Source organism: Lates calcarifer, linkage group LG23 (genome assembly GCF_001640805.2).
Source record: "Lates calcarifer isolate ASB-BC8 linkage group LG23, TLL_Latcal_v3, whole genome shotgun sequence".
Taxonomy (NCBI): Eukaryota; Metazoa; Chordata; class Actinopteri; family Centropomidae; genus Lates; species Lates calcarifer.
In genome coordinates, this window is record NC_066855.1 from 4,723,111 (window position 1) to 4,744,830 (window position 21,720).

Here is a 21,720-nt window from a genome sequence, read left to right on the forward strand (position 1 = left end):
ATTTAAAGGGGATAATTAACAGAATCCAGCCCATACCTGTGGAGATTTTAAACCCCGGGAAAGCGCTCGGATGTGAGCATGGGTGGTGTTCTCCGTCTGTGTCCGTCCAGAGGGTCGGGAGATCCATGCAGAAAATAAGTCGACTGCATGCATGAACACAGTTTCACTGTTGGAGAACTGATCAGCGACTGCATCTGTTTATTTTTTATTTTTTGGGGAAAAAAATATCACCGTAATGTGGTGGAGGATCCGGGGGTAGGTGATCCATGAACCCGGGCAGCGATCCCCACCGTCTGTGCTGGAGAAGATCCAGCAGGTCGGTCTAGGATCTGCTGTTGGAGGATCAGTATTAAAAGGGAATTTTTTTAGGAGAAATCACCCTGCATGGGATTAAACAAGATGTGGGGACAAGTGGTGGATCAAACAGACCCCATCGCCGTCATCACCGGGGCCGGGATGACGGGACGCCCGATGAGGGTTTAAGGCTTTACCGACTTCCTAAATGTCCCGTCTCCCTTTAAAGGAAGGTGAGATAGAGGCACACAAACACTCTGACCTCCACCTGTGTCCACCGACATGGATAAACTCACCGTGATATCAGGATGCCTCTTCCTCGCTGCGGACATCTTCGCCATCGCCAGCATCGCCAACCCGGACTGGATCAACACTGGAGAATCAGCTGGTAGGTTGTTGTTGGTACTTTGGACACTGAGTGTTTTTTTTACCTGTTTCTGGACGCTGATAGGAGGTCAGTGGGGCAATGGAAAACCACATGATATCTGTTATTTCAATTGTTTATGTCTTGATTTTTGCAGTTTTATGAAAACAATCAACTCAGAAATCACATATAAATCTGTCAGGAGTCAGTCAGTGGAGTGTGTCCGGGCAGGGATTGTCAACCTTTTTGGTCTGTGACCCTCTAAAATTAATCACAACAGGTTTTGTGTGGCCAGATTTCGCCTTTCCCCTCTACACTTTTCTGTATTCAGCTCCTTAAATCTTTAAAATTGTCTCCTGATTCCAGCAGAGGTCAAGCAAAAGTAGCCAAGGTTTAGGAAGATTTTAGGAAAAAAAGCAACATATTTTAGTTTTGCACAAGTCATCCTCTGCTTTTTGCTTTGTCCACATACTGTCTCCACCTGTCAGTCAGTATCAAGCACTAAGTACAGCAGATGGGTGGGTATACGCTGCATCTGTGTGGAGCTGAACCCTCATTCTGCCTGATCGACTGAGGTGCAGTAGATCTGGGCTGATCGCAGCAGGCGTACAACTGCAGGATTCTTCAAGACTACAGGACAAGTGTAGTTGACTTAACTTCTAATCATCCCATGGCTGGAAAACGTGCTGGGGTCTTCCAGGATTGTTGCATTAACTTAAACAGGTGTATGGGCACAGTAAGGACCCAGGAGCTGTTAGTACACTTTAAAGGCCCTGACAACTCAATTTCTCAAACGTTGTTTTACTGACTGAGAAAATGGGCACTGACTCCTACATGAAAAACACATTTTTTGGCCAAAATTTGACCAGTTCTGGTTATTTTACACAAGATATTTCTGTTTGTGTTTTTGAAGTGGGCGGGGCTCAGCAGGAAATAAAAGATGGATGTCACGTGTTTCCTGCACCAATCTGGATTCAACTATTTGAACCAAAACTCTGACGACAGTGGTGTGGTTGTTTGCTTACATTGTCCGGCCACTGTCCGCTCAGTCAGATCAGATCACGCCAACACAGCCCTGATGGTGCAGATTAGCTTAGTTTTGAGTGTTTAAGATTCAGCACTGCCCTTTAATGATAGAAAACGAAATGTGTCACATACGCAGTAGTCCTCCCAAACTCCTGTAAACACACTGATGTATAAAAGTTCCCATTTAACTTTTAATTGATCATAACAAAGGTTCATTTTTTGTTTGTTTGACATATAGTCATCGATATTTAATGACACAGGAACATTTAATGTATGAAATCATGTTTTCACCCCCACCATAGGGAATGACTGTGTCTAAGCAGATAATCCTGATTTACAGCTACTGATGATTGGATCAACATTGTTTTGAAATATGTTGGCATCAGTGCCATCAGCTGTGGTTCTAGATTAAAATAAATCATTGGTTATCACCAGTATAATCACATTACAGCCAATAATTATCATTAGTGGGAAGCCAGATTTCACTGATTGTACACTCCTAGAATTAAAGTGTTGAATACAGGTGCTGACCAAATTGTGGTTTACTTCCCTGGTTATTGCAATAGAGTAATATTCAGATGCAAAGTCCAAAGCTAAACATTGACTAAAACTGATGCAACAGACAAACAGTACCACAACAGTATATGCACAGCTGTCAGAGGTTCTTGTCAGCCTCCATCCTAACGCTACAGTGGAGCAGAGATAAGCACATAGCAGGCGTGCCAAGTGGTTACTACAGGATTTAATTTGTCATAAAAAACACTGGCTGCAGCTGCATGTTGTGTACATAACAAGGCAGTTTTTTTTTGCATAATTAAATTAGTAACCACGCTCCAGATCTTTCTTTCTCAATCGTCATAGTCCAGAGATGGACTGAAGTACAGAACAGCTCTGAGGGTTTTACCTCCTGTTCCTCATAGTAAACGGCGGTATGAAATGACTGCACTTATTGTACTAAAAGCCTTGTGCTCCTGTTTAATTAGCCGAATAGTAATTACCTAAAGGCAGGAAGTGTTGTTTGAGAATGAAGATGTGTGACTTTTAATTAGGCCTCCTGGGAGGGAAATGCTTTCCACCTGGAGAATTCAGACTCCTCAGGGTCAGTCATGACGTATTTTATTTTGGCTCCGAGTGCCGAGTCTATACACAGAATCATTTTCTCTCAAACTGTGCCTCTGTACAGTAGCCTGAATCAGATGAATCTATTTATTTAGCTCTCTAGGTTTTTAAAACTCCTATAAGAAGAAGAAAAAAGTTTAAACTTATGACATTATCAGCACTGTCGTTCATTATAGCTGCTGTTCAGTCACAGAGGTAAATTTGTTTTCCTGTGCTGCTCTATCATTCCTAGTACTTTGTTAGCCTAGCACAAGGTCAGCATGCAGTGTGAGTGAGAAACTGTGCACCAGTGTGAGCATACAGTACACTCAGTGTGTGTAAGTGTTGTGTTGAGAGGTTTGACGCGGCAGGAACATGTGTGTGAGTCTCAGGAAACGTTCACCAATACAGGTTACATCTTTTTTAGTTTGATATTTAAGAAGATGTTAAAAAAGCAAAGTGTTTTGTTTTCATAGTTTTAAATTTAAGGCTGTAATAACTGTAATAATCAGGCATGTTTTCAGAGTCTTGTGGCAGTCAAGGACAGTTTGCCTCTTTTCCTCTCTCACTTTTACTTGTAGTTTACTGCAGTTTGTGATCGTGCCATAGCAATGGTTCAGGAATTTGCTGTAACTGAGAGGTGGCCTTCTAGTCCATGAACCAGGTGCAATATCCAATTTTAACAAATACTCTTCTATTAAGAAATAAAACAACCTCCATCTCCCACCACTTCTGTCTTTTAATAGTACTGTAAAGCCACAGTGTGACTGTGAAGACTCTGTGGATCTTTCTTATCATGGACACATCCTGTCAAATATTACAGCTTATTTAAATATAATAATTTCAGTTTACTGTGGACATTTCCAATAAAACTACCGGAGGTCGTGACTAGACAAACATGTTGCTGTGGCTCCTAGAAAATGAAGCTATGTGTCAAGTTAAATAAAATTCATTAATTTAGGCCCAGTTTTTTTTTTTTTTTTTTTTTTTTTTTACAGTAAGTCACTGATTAAAGTGCATTTTACTGATAATCTTTTATAATTTATTTTGATCTCCTTTACCTCTTTTACTCATATTATTCTTATGGCGCCGTAGCTCATTCATTTTTGTTGCTTTAGTGTTGCTGCCCTCTGACTCATATTTTCATCAAAAACAAAAAACACTTTCCATAATGGCGCGGAGCAAAAACACATTTCAGTTGGTTTGGTATGGAGTCCTCTATGCAAGGAAATGACTGCACTATTTACATTGTCCCCCAGCCCTGTGGTATGAGAGGATGTGTTGAGAGGGAACAGGATATCCTGTGTATAGGGGGAATAGGTCAGCCTGCAGGAGGATGTGGTTTGGGCCTGATGTTCCCATTAGTCTGGTACTGGTATCGTCGCCCGGCGCTACCCATGATCCACGGATCCATGGCCAGGAAATTAAGCTTTTTCATGCCAACATTAAATATTTAAAGCCTAATATGATTTTCATGGCATGTGGGGGAAATATGTTGGAGGCGGTTTTCAGGATTTTCTCGGGACACAGGCTCCGTATTCATCACATTGTTATGATGCAAGATTTGAACTACTGAAGTACTTTTAATGATTTTTAATTTTACAAGCAGCTCGTATCTGAGCAGGAATAAAACCTAAAATGTTTTGTGTATTTTTGTAATGTATATAATTTTGCTCCTGTGCCTTTATACACATTATATAGTAAAACACAGTTAAATGTGAATCGAGGGGTCTTAATGGCTTTAAATAGCAGGTGTTTATTCAAAAGCAGCTCATTTTATTTTATTTCCCTCCTGATTAAAGGACGTTTCAGAGCTTCCCTGTGTTTTCCTGCGCTCTTTGTGATATTGGTTACTTATAATTTTGGTCATCGTGACAATCATGTTAATTCTACACTGGCTGAGTTTAAATTGCTCCGCATAGGTCCATAAAATGTATTAAGTTCATCTTTCTTCTGCGTCTGCTTGCTGAAGATAATTCTGGGAATGAAGTTAAAAAAAAAAAAAAAAAGAGAGAGACAAAAGAATAAATGAAGGTGTGGGAGGATTTAATTTAGTCTTTCTCTCATCATGGCTCGATGCTGGGTGGATTCCTATGCAGTCAGTCTGGATGGAGAGTTGAGCAGATGCTGTCTCTGTTAGGCTCCAAGTGTGTGTGTGTGTGTGTGGTTTTGTTTTACTATATGTATTCAAAAACCAGGAGCCCTCTATACTGGTGAGGACTAAAATGCTAGACCCCACACATTTAAATGGCTGTGTGAGGATTAGTTTTTTTTAGGGCGAGGGATAGGCATTCAGTTGTGATGGTTAAGGCTAGGGTACAAGGATATGTGCGTTACACGTACCTAACATCACCGCACCCACCAGGCTTCAGGAAACAGGAGGCCATCAGATGACTTGTCTGATTCAGGCTCACAAATCTCTTCATTTCCGTCTCAATCTTCCAGTTCCTCCCTCTCTGTGATGCTTCAGTGCTTTATGCCAGAACCTTGAACCTGTTTGACATCGTATGTTAATCACCAGGGGAGGAGGGAGGTTGGCACACCTTCCATCAGCCTGTTTCCATACCAACAGGTTCCTCAGCCTCCTGGTCACTGTGAGGAATCAGAGAGACTCCTGGGACGTTACCATGTCCTACAGCTAGAGTCAACATATGGACACATTATGTCATAAGCTGCTGTGACTTGTTTTTTTTTTTTTTTTTGCTGCTTGCTTTATATAACCAGTTCAGACCACAATAATAGCTATAATACCATCTGAACTGGCCAGGTTAATGTAGTATCACTTACAACGTCTGAAAATTTAAATTTAAAGCCCCTTTAAACTTGATTTTAAGTGCCAATTATTTTTCTATAACATTAAATACTAATGACTAAATAAGCAAAAACCATCCTCAGTCGTAATTAATTAGGAGTCAAAAACTGTTGGTGCACAAAATATGTATAAATAGAAAAGTCTAAAATATGTTTTCAGAGCCATAACAATAGGTTAACAGTCAGCAATACACTTATAAAACAAGTTTTACTTTCCCACCTCCTGATTGCTCTTGGTGCAGCTTTAAACATTATTTCAACATCTCAATTATTTTCTCTCTGTGCATGTTTTACTTTGTGCTGCTGTGGCCTTTATGGTAGTCTAATTTTAACTTTTAATTCAGACTACAGCTATCTTGGAGGTGATACAGAAATATTACAAGGTCTGACCTTTAAGATTGTTGTCGCGACTTTTAAATTAAAGTGACTCGTGTGCTCATTCATTCGCGGGAACAAACATGCAAAGTTGTCATTACATCTGTGTAATGAGGTGCATGTCTGCAGCAGTGCACCACAAACAGCTTTATGAAGGGGAAAACTGCTTTTACTGGAACGGCACCAGTTGGGTTCTTGTCCCTTGCAATATGTAAAAAAAAGACGCTCTCTTTCAAGTCAGCCACCACAGGAATGTCAGCTGAAGCAGCCAGCGATCTGCTGGGAGATCAAAATCAGTATCGCTATGATCCAAAGGGGATTCATGAGTAGCTCCAGTGGACAGGCACTGACAAAGTAACCATTGTGCTCCGGCTCAGATAAGCAGGAGTAAAGGCACACTGAGATTTCTGGGGACCTCATTTCTCACAGTCTGTGGAACATTGTCTGATCCTGGTGATGAAGTGTCGTCATGTTTCTGCCTGTGCTCGGCCAGTCTCCTTTGACCGTGTCTCTTTTGTCGGCTCAAGTCATCAGGGTGATTTCCATGGTGCAGGTGGAGGTATAATGCTGCCTATAAGAACCATTATTTAACACTGATTAAAGGAGCTATTTGTAAATTTTGCTATCGCTACGTAGCCAATGTTAGCATTAACAGCTGTTTTCTCACCAGTCTAGTTGTGAGTTCAGCATCAAACTTAATTCCTTTACTCACCAAGAGCTGTCTCCAGCAGTGGAAATCAACAGGAATATTTTGCCTCTAGTTCTGTCATTTCTTTGCTTCTACTGATGTTAGCATGCTAATCAGCTAGCCCTGGCCTGTCTCGCCACTTTTCGATAGCAGCTCACTGTAGAGTCCAGACTGTCCTGAAGATGTGGCGCTGCTCAGAGGGCGTATTGTAACCTCTTGGATTGTAAACACAATGATGGCAGAAGCTCTTGGCGAGCAACCATCAGCACCACCTGCTCCGGGAAAGAAACCACATACAGCAGCAGAGAAAACTCACAAATTGTTGATTATACTCTAAATTCAAAGCCAACAAGAAGGAGTTTTCTAACTAACCTCCTCCTCTGTCTGTCTGTCTCCATCCAGGCTCTCTGACTGTGGGCCTGGTCCGGCAGTGCCAGACCATCCACGGTCGAGACCGGACCTGCATCCCGCCGCAGCTGCCCCCAGAGTGGATCACCACGCTCTTCTTCATCATACTGGGCATCGTCTCCCTCACTGTCACCTGCGGCCTTCTGGTGATGTCGCACTGGCGCCGTGAGGCCACCCGATACGCCCGGTGGATCGCCTTCACAGGGAGTAGGTGTCCGCTGTCGACTTTCATCCTCCTCCATTATGACCAGCTCTCTCCTCTTATTTCACCCACAGATGTGTCTCCATGATGCTTCCACACACATGTAGGAGATGCTTATTGACAAGCGGAATTTAATGCAATAGTTTCCAATTTCAACATGTCACAAGTTTTATATGTCCATGCCCATGCAGTATCCATATCCACACTATATATGGACATAATTGATTTTCTCTCTTTTCCCAAGTGACGCTCTAGGATCAAGGATATAATAAAACATGAAACAAAAACACAGATTTTTAAAGATCACATTTTGTGCAGTGGAAGTGCCAAACCAATGTCAGGAAATAACTGTGTCTCGAGGCAAAACTGCCCATTATAGTTAAAATAAAATGCCTGTAAAAGTATCTTTAAAATCTCTTGTGAAAGAAACAGAGTTTACCTTGACTCCAGAATTCTACATTTCCTTTTGAGAAAGGTTTTAGTCAGGTAATTATGAACATCTTGACAAAGTGACTGCAGAGGAGCTCTAATTGATGGGGCGGTGTCTATTTTTAGAGAAAGGAGACTAAATTGGTCTGTATTAGGAGCAGGAGCTGGACTTCACACGGCTCTAAATATAGAAAAATGTGAAGCGGGTTCTCATGAATAGACCATCAATTCTGGAGGCAGCTTGTTAGTTCCAAGGGCCATTTTTTCCACATACATTTTGAAACCTAGATGCTGTCTCAAAAAGTGGCAAAGCTCCCAAGGTTATGAACAAATGGAAACCAGGAAAGCAGGGGCTGAGCTGTGAGTGGTGCTTTTTTTGGTCACACAGGTCCCCACAGCCATTTCAAATGAACTTAAACGCCCCATCATTGACAGTGTGACGCTAACTATCTGTACTCTGGTTGGTAGTCGCTGCTCTGTGCTAATGCTCTTCTTTTCCCTCTGTCACAGTGGTCCTGTTCTGTATGGCTGCTCTTATATTCCCAATCGGTTTCTACATCAACGAGGTTGGAGGACAGCCATATAAGCTGCCTAACAACACAGTGGTGGGCTCCTCCTACGTGCTCTTCGTTCTGTCCATATTCTTCACCATAGTGGGTCTGCTGTTTGCTGGGAAGGTGTGCCTGCCTGGCTGACGTACCCTCCTCCTCCTCCTCCTCCTCCTCCTCTTCTTTTCCACTTCTCCCTGGCTGTGTTTGAAAGTATCGTTGAAGTGCAACAAAACTGAGAAGCACCTGACTGTGTTTTTTTTTCCCCTTTCGGGATGATTTGTCACGACGCTCGTAACTGGCGCCCGCAATCTGCGCGATCCTTCCATCCATCTGCTTGTTCAGAGAACGACCCCTTATCTTCGTCCGTCCTGAACAATGAGTGAAGTGAAGTGGTGAACAGACAGGAGAATATTAAAAAAAGATGACGAAAATATATAAACAAAACATCAGGAGTTTCGAGGGAGCCCTGCGGCACTATCCACCATCATGAGGTTTAATGACATTTGACAAGTACGCCTTGCTCTGCTCATCCCACCAACACAGATGCACGTACAGACATTAGACAAGTCGGGCCTGATACTGGTTGAAGCATCAAATATCGGCCTCTATTTTGATGGAGGTTCTTCCTGGACCACAGCTACATGGAACAATCTGTAAAATGACGTTTCATTTTTTCTTATTTATTTGTTTAATTGTTCAATTACGTTTTTTGTAAAGGTATCTTTTATTATAAGGCCTAATGTATCCCAAGAGTTTCCCCACCACTGATGTGTCTGGTGGATCACCTTGCCTTAAAGAGCTGTTAACCTTAAAACGACGACAATGTTGTTGAGTTTTCGTTGAAGGTTTCGGTGTCACGGGATCAAATTTAAAATTCTGGACATGTGTCCAAAATGACTGGTCAACGTTGAACAAGTCAAACTCTGCTTCAGGATGAGCGGTGAGCTCCAGAGAAAGACTGACATCAACAGGTCTCTGTTACAGCTTTGCTGTTTTTAGTGATGTAGTGAATGTATTATTCACCTTTTGAGCATTTCCTGTTGTTTAAACACTGTATCGAGAAATGACTGCATCTTTGACTGGTGTGTTTTATACGGTTGGGACGTTGATGCCTACTTCATTTCTGTGTAAGTGAACAGACAGCCAGTCTGTGTTGTTTTCTAGAAGCACTGTGATGTTCGTGAATGAGCATGGAAGATCTCATTTCATTAAAAATGACTCATTGGAACACCGACTGTCTCACCAGTTTGTTTTTACAGTATATTTGTGTTGAGAGATCATGATGCTTGAACTGTTTACTATCCAGAGAAATTTAAAATGAAGAGTTTCTGAGCCAGAGGGGCAGACACAGAGAATCAACAGGGAGGCGTTCAAGGCTCAGAGTTGCATTTATCTCCCAAAGAATCTACTTTGTCAACATCTCAAGATTAGTGCTAAAAAAAGCAACGATTGTTTCCATTGTTGCTGAAACTTCACATTTTGTTTCTCTAATGGCCACATTTTTATCTCTTTAGCTCTCTGCAGATGCTTTTACCTGTAATGTTCTGCAGCGAGGCAGAGCTTGTTAAGAGCAGAAACGCTTTTCATCCTTTGTCTGTGGGGATGCACAGGATGTTTAGGTTGCCATAGGAACGTCTTAGAAAAAGTATTTAGTGATGTGTCTTTGTGTTTTTTTTCTGAAAAGATCCAGCCAGCTGTAAGCAACAGCAGCAGGTATCCAGGTGTGTATTTAAGGCCACGTTCTCACTCTGGCCACTGCTGCCTTTGAGCTTTCAACCAAATGTCCATGTTACAAGCACTGGTATGTACATGTTTGTCAACGTGTATCGACTTTTTTTTTTGGCAAAATGTTGCAGTTTTCATAAGAGAAAGATATTAATTCTGGTGCCACAAAGTAAAGAGGTGTGCTCAATTTAAATAACCAGCAATGACTTTACTGTACTTGGCAGAAAGAAATACATTTGACTTAAACACGTCAGAACATGTTGAATGCACAACAGCAAAACAGAATCTGCCATTTAAGCATGATCGTTGCGTGTGAGTACTTTTATACCAACTGTGTGAAAATTAACCCTCTAATTAACCTGATATAAAAGTAACTGGTTGCCAAGGAAAAACACTGCATGACACAGATGCAGTCATGTATCGTACCCAGAGTACTGAACATGAACAACAGTTAGGACGTGGAGAATGAAGGTACAGGATCAGTGGCCTCTAAGTGTAACATTTTTAAGCTGCTGTCACATGGAACCAACATTTATTCCACATTTTCAATGATATAAACACTTCTACGGTTTAACTTAAACATTCAAAACAAACAACTATACCTTACATTAAAGTAATCTGCATGATTAACAATACAGATAATGTGCATGTGAAATACTGCGAGAATAAAAACATATCCATACATTTAAATTGAACTGAAATTGCAAGCTTGTCCATTTAGTTTGGCACAGATTAAATTACTACAGCGAGGTTGTGGAGCCACTTCACTTCTCAACACAAGAGGGCATCATTGGTCAGATTTAAAACAGAGCCCACCACCTCTCTTCACTGAAAGAAAATCACAGAAGCACCAGCCTGAGGCAGGTTTAAGGATGTTTAGACCATAAAACAAGTCAAATCATCTTAAATTCAACTTTTGTATTTTGTCAAAGCCTTCATATCATCCTGTTATTGTTTGTTACCTTGTTCCAAGACAGAACCACATGGCAACAACATACCTGACTGTTCCTTCTCCCAAGTTCATACACAGTTCAGTATGGCTCAGTGCCCTTCCCTGTGTTCCACGGTGAAGACTTGTGTCAGGCCATGGTGGGGCTGCTGTGCCGCAGCTTGACCATTTGTGCAGCTATGAGCAGCAGTGTACCGGTGAGGAGCTCCAGGCCGTAGGAGAGCCAGGCCAAGCCCAGAGACCAGCCGAAGGAGGTGTGAACGCAGGCCAGGTCCTTTGGCTCCACCCGCCTCTCTATCTCTGCCAGGGCCTGGTATGAGTAGATGATGTAGAAGCTCACACCACACAGGGTCAGCAGACCTGGAGAGACACATTTTATTTACTAATCATCTTGTCAGGTCAAGAAATGCTGTTCGTTTTAAAATTGGTGCTTTATACGTTCAAAATCTTCATCCAAGTGGCTTCCCTATAAACTCATATATATATTAAACTTATTTTTCTATCTAGGTAGAAACAGTGAAGACATTTTAAGGCAGGAACTCTACACAAGCTGGCAGTGTACTCGAGCAATTATAAAGCGGAAATTCGTACCAGTCAGAGCCCTGTGCTGAGAGCTCATCAATAAAAACATCAAGCCATTAGCCACCCAAAAATCTCATATTGTGAGACACAGGAAACACACTGACGCATGTGAAGTCCTCTTACACCACATCCAAGTCAACAGAGACTAGACTGAGACACCCCCACACAGTCCCTGCAAGTTTCATAGTGTTGCTATTGGAAACCCTTTTAATTTTGACGGCTTGCTACTGGTTTTAAGGGGATGCAAGCGGAGCACAGAGGCTACCCAGGGTGGGACTAATAATCATTTTATTGTGGATACACCCCGAGGTGCAGCGAGTTCAGAGAATGATAAGGAAGCTGCATCTGATGTCTCATTTTTATGGCGTTCACAGTGGAGAGCGGAGAAAATAAAAAAGACGACTGATAGAGAAAAAGAGCAGAAACTGCCTCACATATTGTATGTGCAGAGAGGACTACTACTACTGCTGCTGCTACTAGAGCTGGAACAAATAGCTGATTAATTCAGCTTCTGAATAAATGACAAATTGTTTAAGCCAACCAAAAATGCAGTGGCTTCTTGAATGTGAAGATTTCCTGCCTTTCTTTAATTGGAACAGGAAAATGAACATTTTTGCATTTGGTCTTAATTCTCCGGCACTCACACAAACAAGCGAGATATCAACTGACCTCTGTAGTGGCTCTACAGATGAAAAATGTTGATTAGTTGAACAGTCTACTATTTTGGTCCAGACTGAAATATTTTGACAATTACTGGATGAATTGCCATGAAATTTGATGCAGACTTTCCCACGGAAACAAAAACCTCTCAGTGATCTCCTCACTTTTCATTTAGAGACATTATTGTCAAAACTCTAATTAGCCCAATTTGCTTTATGACTTAATAACTGTAAAACAAATATTAGCATGCTACCATGCCAAAGTTAGATGGTGAACATGGTAAATATTATACCTGCTCAGCATAAGAATGTTAGCATGCTAGTACGGCTAAAGGCTGCAGTTTTGTATCATCATTTTCTAGATTGAATAATTTTTACTCTCAGTCTTAACTACAAATTCTACTGTAACTACCACTATTACTTCAATAACTACTACTGAAATAACTAATACTTAAACTAACAGTGTGTCTGTTTCTACCGCTTGTTCTCTTAGTGCTGTTGCTGTAATCGGTCATTACATAAATGAACAAAAAAAAACATCGACAACAGCAGCAATATCAATAATGAACGCAGTCATTTACACAATATTAATAACATCACATCATCTGTTTCTGCTTCTGTCATAAACAGGGATTGGTTTCCAACAAGCACTTTGTAAATGTTCTCATTTCAGATTAAACATTCAGAGGAAACCCTCAGAGTGTCACTTAGACTGAAAATGAAGTACAAGGGAAGTAATGGAACAGATATTTTAAAAGTTGGACAGTCAACAAGTTCACAAGATGACTCCAATCTAATTAAAGCCTTTATTCCATTCCACACATTACCATGTGCTGCTTGTTAAGGGAGACTATAAAGAGTCTTTTTAAGTAAGTGTTTATCTATCACAAGGTCCTCTTTATGGAGGTCATACGGCGTTGGCAGGAGAGATCCAGAGGGGAGAGCTCTGCCAGATGCTCAGGCACTACGCTTATGCACGGACAAATAACTTGATTACTGTAAATACCCTGATTAACAAAATAGCATTGACATGGTTAGTGGTAATCTAACTCTCCAAATAACCCAAATTTACATGATTTGTACGATAGTAGAAAAATGATCAGGTTTGGTGTGCGGTTGTTTAGATGGAGCAGGAATATAACAGAAAAAGAGAGGCGTGTCTATTGTTATATTGTTGATAAATCTTTTGCTACTCGTCTGTAACTACCAGCTACAGTTCTCTCTCTTTTTTGTTTCCCAAAACACACAGCTCACTCAGTTCATTTTGTATCACAGACTCAAAACACACACCAAACAGAGACAAGACTCTGGTGTGTAAACAGCAAGTCTAATTACAAAGACCTGATGAGTAATCCAGCTCTGTTCACCACGCTCTGCTCTGCTCTGACCTTAACTTGGATCAGATAATCTGGTTAACATGTTAGATCGCAGCTGCAATATTTGGACTGTTGTCTTAATCTTGTTAGGGCACAGCTTTTTTTTTTTTTTCGTTTCAAGTTAGCAAAATTTTCTGTCAGCTCTTTTAAATTTGTGGTGTCTTAATGGATGCTGGTTTCCTCAGCTTCAGCCCATACGTGTTTTCAAGGTAAATGGGTCAGCATGTGATAAGTGCTGAGATGGGAACTCATCCATTTTAACAGTGAAAGATACCGGAAAGTTACATCATGTTAGTGTAACCACTAAAGACCTGAGCGTTGATTTAGTATGCATTTTTAATTTCTAATCGCTTTTTGGGACCAGTAGGACCTGATTAATATAAAAACAGTAGTTTAAAAAAAAGAGAGAGAAAAGAAATGAGCATATGGGGACAATGGGTTTATTAGACTAAAATAAAACACGAACTGCAGCACCCACTCTTTTTGTCTCTTATTGAAATGATGAACAAGCATCCAGAAATATGAAAAATCAAATATGAATGATGATGTCCTGTTGTTGTTTTGTCAAATTTGTATTCCATATCAAACAACAAGCATTAGTAAGCATAAAAAACAAGTTTCAACCATAAAATCTGATTAAGTTTTGTCTCTCTTATCCTGACCTCAACTGTGGAATGTGTTGACGGAGAAGGCGCCATCTTATTTCTACACTGTCGAGTGCATTAGGATTTTTTAAAGGGGATTTTTATGTTTTTACCGTGTGAAGCAGAAAGAGCAAAACATTCATGTTAATTGAGCTTTTACACAGAATCAAAAATACAGTCTAAAAGCTGATCGGATTTTAAACTTTATATCTGTGTCATATCTGTACTGGATTTGTCTGAAATGAATCGATCAGCTCCAGAGCCTCCTGTGGTGTGGCTGTCTATCAGAGCAGTAACACATTAGCTTCTTTTATGAAAGAAAACAGGCCGTTCACCAACATCAATCAGTAGTTTAACATTATTATTAGGATTAGTCAACTTCAATATCATTTAGTTTTCATGTAACAGCACTGCTACAATATGAATATATCAGGTCTTTGTTTTGAAGACATTAACAAAAGTATTTGTTTAATTTGAGAACTTATGTAACAGTTGTATCATTTAATGTGTCATTTTGCCATATTGTACCATGCAGAAATATATTTTAAAAACACATCCACAACTATTTTCTTTTAGATACAGCTTCTAAGAGAGACACTGTATGTTCCCTGTCTGTTTAGTTGTTCAGCATTTATTCTAAATTCTACATTAATTATCTTTGTTAGTTTCCAGAGGACTTAACAGGTGTTATCCTCAACTGTCCCAAACAAATAATGTGAAATGAGTACAGTTAGTACAATTACGTTAGGCAGACGCAAATTTGGGTTGCAGTTGATTCCAAAGCAATTTTGCTTCACTGTTGTGCCTCCCCACAGGCCAATAAAAGCTCTCATAACCCATCCGACAGAGAACAGGATGAAGCACTTCTGATGTAACAGATGCAAGTGCAGCTAGACACACTACACACAGACACACAACTACACACAGACACACACCTGCCCGTTCATGCATATTTAAGCAATATGGCCAAATCAAACACACAGACAGTCTTTGGTGGTAATAAACTTAAGTCCTTTTGGCCACAGGAGGTCAATAACTGTAAGTGAGGTCAATATCAGCTCCGCACATAAAGCGCTCCCGTCTGCTCACTATTAACCACATGGTCTTGCTTTACTGCCACGCTCCCACCATATCCACCAAACCCTTCACAGCTTTCTAGTGTTCTGCTTTTTCTTCCACAATATAATCAGTGTACATTACAGATTTCTGATCATTCTGCTTCTGTGGAAAATTTAATCACAAAAGGACCTTGCTGCTATTTGTAATTTCATGTCATGATTTAACTGTGACTGTGTTGCTGTTAGCATATTCTCTTCCATCCTCTTTCTTACACTTACTGTGAAACCCTATGGAATGACCTGCTTCTCTGCATCAGTTAATCTGATCATCATCTATGTCAGAAGTATAGACAAACACAGTGTGCTTAAGCTAAAACCACGCTAACATTAATAATCTTTCATGCCTTTACTTATAACACACCTGTTAAACATTCACAGTGGCGGTGGAAAAAGCAAGTAAGGTTATTCCACAGCATCTCTGTTGGGCCTCCAACTTCTGTGTTTGAAATCATTCTGTGGTAAATTTACTTCAGTGTTTAGGCTCGTCCTGCTGTATCACCCAGCCTGTGCTGAGCTTCACCTGCCACCCTGACATTATTATACGACACTGATAAACTGGAGAGTTCATTTTCCCCTCGATCATGGCGAGCTGCCCCGGCCCACAGGCAGCAAAGCAGCTCCAGATCATGATGCTCCCTCCACAGTACTTTACTGTTGGGATGATGATTTTCGTTTTGGTATACAGTGCTCTTTTTACACCATACGTAGTGCTGCGGGTTCCTCCAAAACAATTCAACCTTAGTTTCATCAGTCCACAAAACATTTTCCCAGTAGCGCTGTGGAGTGTCATGGTGCTGTTTGGCAAAATCAAGTCGTGCATGTGATGTTTTTTTTTTTTTTTTGGAGAGAAGAGTGTCTGTGAGGACTCGCCATAGACACCATGCTTCACACAACCACACACCATGATTTATATACAGTAGACTCATCAACAGGCATGTTAACCAGCACTGGTGATTCCTCTAAGCCTTTGGCTGTTACTCTGAGGTGTTTTTTTTTTTTTAATCTCATCTAGCTGTCTGCATTATGCCTTTGGAGTCATCTTAGCTTGGCACCCAGCCTTAAATCATCTCCATTTATCCAGTTTGTCTGACTGTGGACTAATGAATATCTAAACAGCTTTATGCAAATGAGCAATTCTTGATCCCAACCACCTGCACCTCAACATCACCAAGACAAGGGAGATGGTGATGGACTTCAGGAGGCCCAGGCCTCACCTGTGTGCATTAAAGGTGACTGTGTGGAGTTTGAGTTCTCTTGTTTTGTGAACAGAAAACTCAAAATGTTTGAGTTTATATAAGTCAAACTAGCTCTAACCTCCACTTTCAATATGGTTTCATTGACTTGATACCATCAGCTGAGGGGGTCATGAATGTTTGAATGATTCAACATGCACAAGAGCAATAGAATAATGTGAGTGTTATTAGTTAAAATAGACTGTGTTTGCTCATAATTTCCACAGCATTGTGTAATAGAAAACACAGGCACAGTAGCTGCAAGCCTGCATTGTGTGTAGATGTGAATCCTGGTATTGCTCTGCCTCTTAAAGCTGTTCTAAGTACTGCTGGTACATGAGTGATGCAGGTGCGTGAGTGCCACTGAGCATTGAGGGTTTTGTTTAATGGATCTGTCTTGAAAGGCTTCTAAAATACCTCAATGTATGCAGACAAACCCTTTACAACCAAGTGTTTTCAGTTTTCATGCTGCTGTAATTTAATTAAAGTTTCTGACATCACCTACAAGTAACACACTGACACAGCTGGCCTCCTGCAATCATTTCAGAGTGAAAGGACTGAACGTCAACTTACTGCAGATGAAGAAGTAGGAGGCCGTGCCGGTGAGGAGGACAGGGCTCCGAGCCAGGGAGCTGACCAAGCCACAGATGCCACCAAACAGCAAAAGGACCAGGCTGAGGGGGAGCACCACCACTATGGCACTGTGCATGTCTGCATACACACACACACACATAGATTATAGAGCATCTGTGGGTTTATGGCTGCCTTGACAATTAAACTTCATCAGCAGAGTATGTGTTGATATTAGCACAGAGAGGAGAGGACTTACTAAGCAGGTCCAGCTCAGTCTCAGAGTACCTGGAGTAGTCAGATTTGAAGGAGTCCACAGAGTCTGCGTACATCTTCCCACCTGGATGTTACAATTAAAACCAGAACTGAGTTACATATTTATATTTGCAGTTTCACTCTGTGAGATTATAAAAAAAAATAGAAGTCTGCAAAGGCGGTGAATCTCAATCATTAAAGTTATGAAAAAGTAGTAGCCTACCTTCGTTGATGCTCCACAGTCCCGAGTGGGAGCTCATGTTCTCAAAGTCGCTCATGTTCGTAGGATTAATCTCTATGATGTACCAGTACTCGGTTCCGAGGGAAGTGGCCAAAAAAGCGAAGCTCAGGATGCCGCTGATGCCGGCCGCGATCACCAAAGAGCCAAACGTTATCTTCATCCTGAGCGGGCGAGGGTTTAACGCACGCGTAACGATGCTGGGTTTTAAATGAAGCGTTGATCCAGTCTTTCTTGCGCTCATTAAAGAGCGTGTCCGCCTGTGGAAAAATCGCCGTTGAGGTTATCCAAAAAGCCTCTCCCGTCGAGGTAATTAGGATCTATGGAGTGGAGATGGAGACCTGTTTAACCTGGAGTGTGCCAGTCGAGTCACAGAGCTGCACGAGGATGAGAGCAGTCTGAGTGAACAGAGGCAGCTTCAGTCTGGGAGGGACTTTGAATTTATTCGAGAAGCGCGCGCGTTTACGCAGGACGTGGTGAGAGAAATAACACACAGCGCTCATTTCTAACAAGTAAAGCCAGATATATATTTATGAGTTGCATTGTCTTTTCTTAGTCACATATTTTCAGACTAACCTGAACATCAGTAAATTTCCAATCAGAATATACATCTCCTAAAAATGATGATACAATTTAGGGTAACCAAAAAGAACAAGTTTAATGAATTAAAACAGGACATTTAAACATTTAAAAAATGACAGATACAACACAAAGAAGACATGAAAGCACATGAAAGAAACATGGAAAGTGAGGAACCAGTCAATCATTTGCCAGCTGCAATTAATCTCTGTCACACCGCCCATGTCATTCATCTGCAGCCATTCAAGTGTCACTCTTCTCCCATGGCCGTCTTGATGATATCTGCTCTTCTCACTTTGGCTGCTTCTTCGAACTTGGTGATGGCCTCGTTGCAGGATTTGTTCTGCGAGTGGAGGAAATGAAGTCTGAATCAGAAACAACGACGAGGTCTAGTTTTGTCACAGGAACTTACTCTCATTTTGTCTTGCTGTGCGATTGATTAGACGTGTCCGCCAAAAATACGGATAAGAAAAAGAGGAGAGAACAGACTGGACTAATGTGTTACATTACAGTTGATTCAACTGTGCATTATGCAAGTCAGAAATTAGATTTTCAGAACGTACAACTGATGAACTTGTGCCTCTCCTTCTGTAGTTTGAAGAATTCCTCCACTGTCATCTCCTCTATTTTCTTCTTCAGGGCAATGAAGTGGCAGGATGGTGAATGAGATTTGTGTTCCTTTCTGGAAACAAAACAAGACAGACATCTAATGGACCAAATAGTGCACACAAACATATGGTGGGAATGTATATTGTACCACATAACATGGACATGAATGTTTCAGTAAAGTTTCAGATGTCCACTGTGAAACTAATGTGATCACATGACTTATAAACAGTCCAGTTTTTCACTACACCCTTGCCTGTCAGAGGAAACACTAAATAACACAATGACAGTGACAATTTCAATGACCATGAATATAAAACATTCAGAGCTACAAAGAGTTCAGATAGTTGATGCACAGAATAATGCTGCGTTGGTCACAAACACTGAAAAATTATGTAACACACTAAACAAAACACACTTATAAAGGGGATATGTGCTTCATAACATCTCACACATGTGAGTCAACAACTCTTAAAACCATTCAGCAAACTGCCCTCTACACTACACTACACTGTAGAGTACTTTGGTTATTTTGTCCACCAGTTGTATCACCACATAACCCATATTGGAGGATTTTATTCAGCCAGCCATGGAGTGGAGAGACAGATAACATCTGGGAGGTATGTAGCTGCCTCAGGATGTGTGGATTGTTTTCTACAAACTTACACACACATTTGGCCACACACTGTCAAAGTTTGTAAGGCACTCCATTGATTTTACACTTTAGTTTATTAGTCATGTGACATATCACTCAGCCTGTAAAAATAATTGTGCTGTATACTATATGTCCTCTGAAGATTTCTGCAGTCTGAGAAAATAACCTTGATGATGCCCTGGGGACACATTTTTTCAAGCTTGATCCATAATAAAACAAACAAAAACACATTCTTTGCATCTTTGCTTATGGTACATCAAAGTTGGCCGTTCTTGGTTGAATCCACCTCTTACATTAAAAAAGTTTGACTTTAGCCTTTCATGGGTATGTGTACAACCAACATTATTACCTTTTTTTATTTGTTTTTATAATTTGGTCGTCTCATTGCTGTGGTGAGTCATTTTTCTTTTTACCCTGCTGAATCATTTTACTTTAGATGCAACACCTACCTATCTCTCTAGAGAAGTAAACTAATTAGAACAACATGATTAACTTAAATTGATAAGAAATAAAGCTGTACAAAACTCCTGTCCTTTTATTTGCATTTCTGACCCACGAGTCTAGTAATGTGGTTATCTTACTCTGGATCATCCTCCGGCTCCCAGCCCTCCAGCTCTTTGAGGCAGAAGAAACACATTGCAATGTCTGGGCTGTTCTCTGACGGGGTGTGAATGAAGCCAGCTTTGGCCATCTGGAGAAACAAGTGAACATTTTTTTAAACAGTGACATTTTCTCCAGCTTTTCAAAAGTGAAGAATTGCTGCTTTTTTCCCGTTTCATATGATTATGCTATTTGTCAGACAAACAACCTTTGAAAATGTCATCTATGGCTCTGGATAATTGTGATGCTCACTGTAACTTTTTTCCTGACATTTTATAGACCAAATGCTTCATGCAGAAAGTCAGAAGTTGTCATGTTAATGAATAATGAAAATAACGATTAGGTGCAGCCTTTTAAATGTGAGGATTTGCTACTCTACAAACTGCAAAAAGATGTCTGTAATGCAGTCTGTGAAGATGTCACTCTCAGATTGTGTTGACAGAGTGTTAAAGGTGCGTTTAAGTTCAGTATCGGTCAAAAACACAGGATTCCGTTGTTGTTGTTTGTGTGTGTATTTTTTAACAATATCTAACTACAGCACTTGTTTTATTAGCTGACCTCAAACTACAGCAACCTTTACTATAGGAGCAACAACACTTTTGATGTTAGATTTGACACCTAAGCTGTAAAATACCTCCATTTGAAAACTTTCATGGCGGATTTCATTTGAATATTTGGTTTAATATGTTTTTTTGCTTCAGAGCTAATTGTTGTTGTGCTAGCTGCCGAGAGCTAACCATGGGAAAGTTAACCGCTTGTAACGTTCACTCACGTTCTCCGGGGTACACGTGCAATCCTCGTTGAATGGCCACCCCTCGAACGTTTTAAGTCTGTTTTCGTAAAAATACATGTTGGTGTCCTCTTCGGTGAACGGATCCATTGTGTTTAGCGTGAAAATAAAACGTCTCTAACTGTGAACCAAGCCTGTGTGTCACAACGTAAAGTAACCGGGCCAAAGGACGCTTTCAAATTTCGACTAGTGTTCACCTCCAGTGTTTTCATTGGCTTACTAAGATCACGAGGGTATCCAACTTCTTCTTCGTGGGTGGATGGATAACATGGAAAAGGCGGAAGTACGCCACCCAGTATTGTCGACCGAGCGGACTATTGGCGCTAAATGCCACACAAATACACCAAACTACAAATATATTTTACCCAATTGTGTTTTAAAGACGACAAACTAAATTTTTCACTAAGCCCATAGTTTGAGCAGAGCAGTATTAAGACTGACATCCGCCGCTCGGCCTCTTTTTCATGGGTAATGTAGTTCTTTGCAGTTATTGGTCCAAACGTGACGCGCGGAACTCGGCTGAGAGCTTCCTATCCCGTGTCAGCAACCGGTTATGGTTTACCTCGTCCAGCCTCACCATTAACTTTCAAATTTATTATCCCTCACTCCGGTAAAGTTAACGGCGTGCCTGCCTAACGCTACATATGCAGATACGTCGGCTTCCTCTTCTTTGGTGTTGTGGTTATGGAAGGACGGTGCGCTGTTGAGACTTGGACAGAGTTCGGCTTTTCAGGCACACCATACACACCGAAAATCAAGTTTGGTTTGGGGACAAATGTTTTTCTCTGCACTGGCAGCGACGAAGTTTTTGTCTTCAGTACTCAAGAAAGAAAACTCCGGGTACGTTAACTTTAAGTAGTGATAAAGATAGACAGAGCTAAAAATAAATTCACACA

General features: G+C 40.9%; 4 protein-coding genes across 7 annotated transcripts in view; 2 read left to right on the forward strand and 2 right to left on the reverse strand.

Moving 5' to 3' along the window:
• Positions 1-536: 536 nt before the first annotated feature.
• On the forward strand, positions 537-9,474 carry LOC108880775 (uncharacterized protein C16orf52 homolog B). The gene is made up of 3 exons (XM_018672477.2): positions 537-682; positions 7,059-7,271; positions 8,206-9,474. The coding sequence occupies exons 1-3, from the start codon at positions 577-579 to the stop codon at positions 8,388-8,390; spliced, it is 504 nt and encodes a 167-aa protein (XP_018527993.1). The 5' UTR covers positions 537-576; the 3' UTR covers positions 8,391-9,474.
• A 238-nt stretch (positions 9,475-9,712) lies between these two features.
• On the reverse strand, positions 9,713-18,081 carry LOC108880773 (transmembrane protein 235). Its single transcript, XM_018672475.2, has 4 exons — positions 17,580-18,081; positions 17,361-17,441; positions 17,105-17,242; positions 9,713-11,280 (listed from the first exon to the last, which is right to left on the reverse strand). The coding sequence occupies exons 1-4, from the start codon at positions 17,836-17,838 to the stop codon at positions 11,051-11,053; spliced, it is 708 nt and encodes a 235-aa protein (XP_018527991.1). The 5' UTR covers positions 17,839-18,081; the 3' UTR covers positions 9,713-11,050.
• Positions 18,082-18,226: 145 nt separating this feature from the next.
• Positions 18,227-21,027, reverse strand: birc5a (baculoviral IAP repeat containing 5a). The gene is made up of 4 exons (XM_018672480.2): positions 20,807-21,027; positions 20,016-20,125; positions 18,748-18,855; positions 18,227-18,538 (listed from the first exon to the last, which is right to left on the reverse strand). Exons 1-4 carry the CDS (start codon positions 20,912-20,914, stop codon positions 18,424-18,426), a joined length of 441 nt encoding a protein of 146 aa, XP_018527996.1. The 5' UTR covers positions 20,915-21,027; the 3' UTR covers positions 18,227-18,423.
• A 167-nt stretch (positions 21,028-21,194) lies between these two features.
• The window catches only part of faap100 (FA core complex associated protein 100), a 78,314-nt gene continuing 77,788 nt past the window's right edge, over positions 21,195-21,720 (forward strand). For all 4 annotated transcript variants that reach the window (XR_007809187.1, XM_051066279.1, XM_018672467.2 and 1 more), the window contains exon 1: positions 21,195-21,664. Coding sequence is in view for 3 of the 4 variants with exons in the window: in XM_051066279.1 (XP_050922236.1) it covers positions 21,509-21,664 (156 nt within the window). In the remaining variant the exon portion in view is untranslated. The remainder of the gene's footprint in view (positions 21,665-21,720) is intronic.

Coding starts and splice junctions, on each gene's coding strand:
- LOC108880773 (XM_018672475.2), bottom strand. CDS start 17,838: ATGAGCGCAAGAAAGACTGGATCAACGCTTCATTTAAAACCCAGCATC. Junction 17,442..17,579: donor ACTGTGGAGCATCAACGAAG/GTAGGCTACTAC, acceptor TGTAACATCCAG/GTGGGAAGATGTACGCAGAC. Junction 11,281..17,104: donor CTCCTACTTCTTCATCTGCA/GTAAGTTGACGT, acceptor GTGTCTCTCCAG/GTCTGCTGACCCTGTGTGGT.
- birc5a (XM_018672480.2), bottom strand. CDS start 20,914: ATGGATCCGTTCACCGAAGAGGACACCAACATGTATTTTTACGAAAAC. Junction 20,126..20,806: donor GCACGTGTACCCCGGAGAAC/GTGAGTGAACGT, acceptor TTGTTTCTCCAG/ATGGCCAAAGCTGGCTTCAT. Junction 18,856..20,015: donor GAGCCGGAGGATGATCCAGA/GTAAGATAACCA, acceptor TTTTGTTTCCAG/AAAGGAACACAAATCTCATT.
- LOC108880775 (XM_018672477.2), top strand. CDS start 577: ATGGATAAACTCACCGTGATATCAGGATGCCTCTTCCTCGCTGCGGAC. Junction 683..7,058: donor CAACACTGGAGAATCAGCTG/GTAGGTTGTTGT, acceptor GTCTCCATCCAG/GCTCTCTGACTGTGGGCCTG. Junction 7,272..8,205: donor GTGGATCGCCTTCACAGGGA/GTAGGTGTCCGC, acceptor CCTCTGTCACAG/TGGTCCTGTTCTGTATGGCT.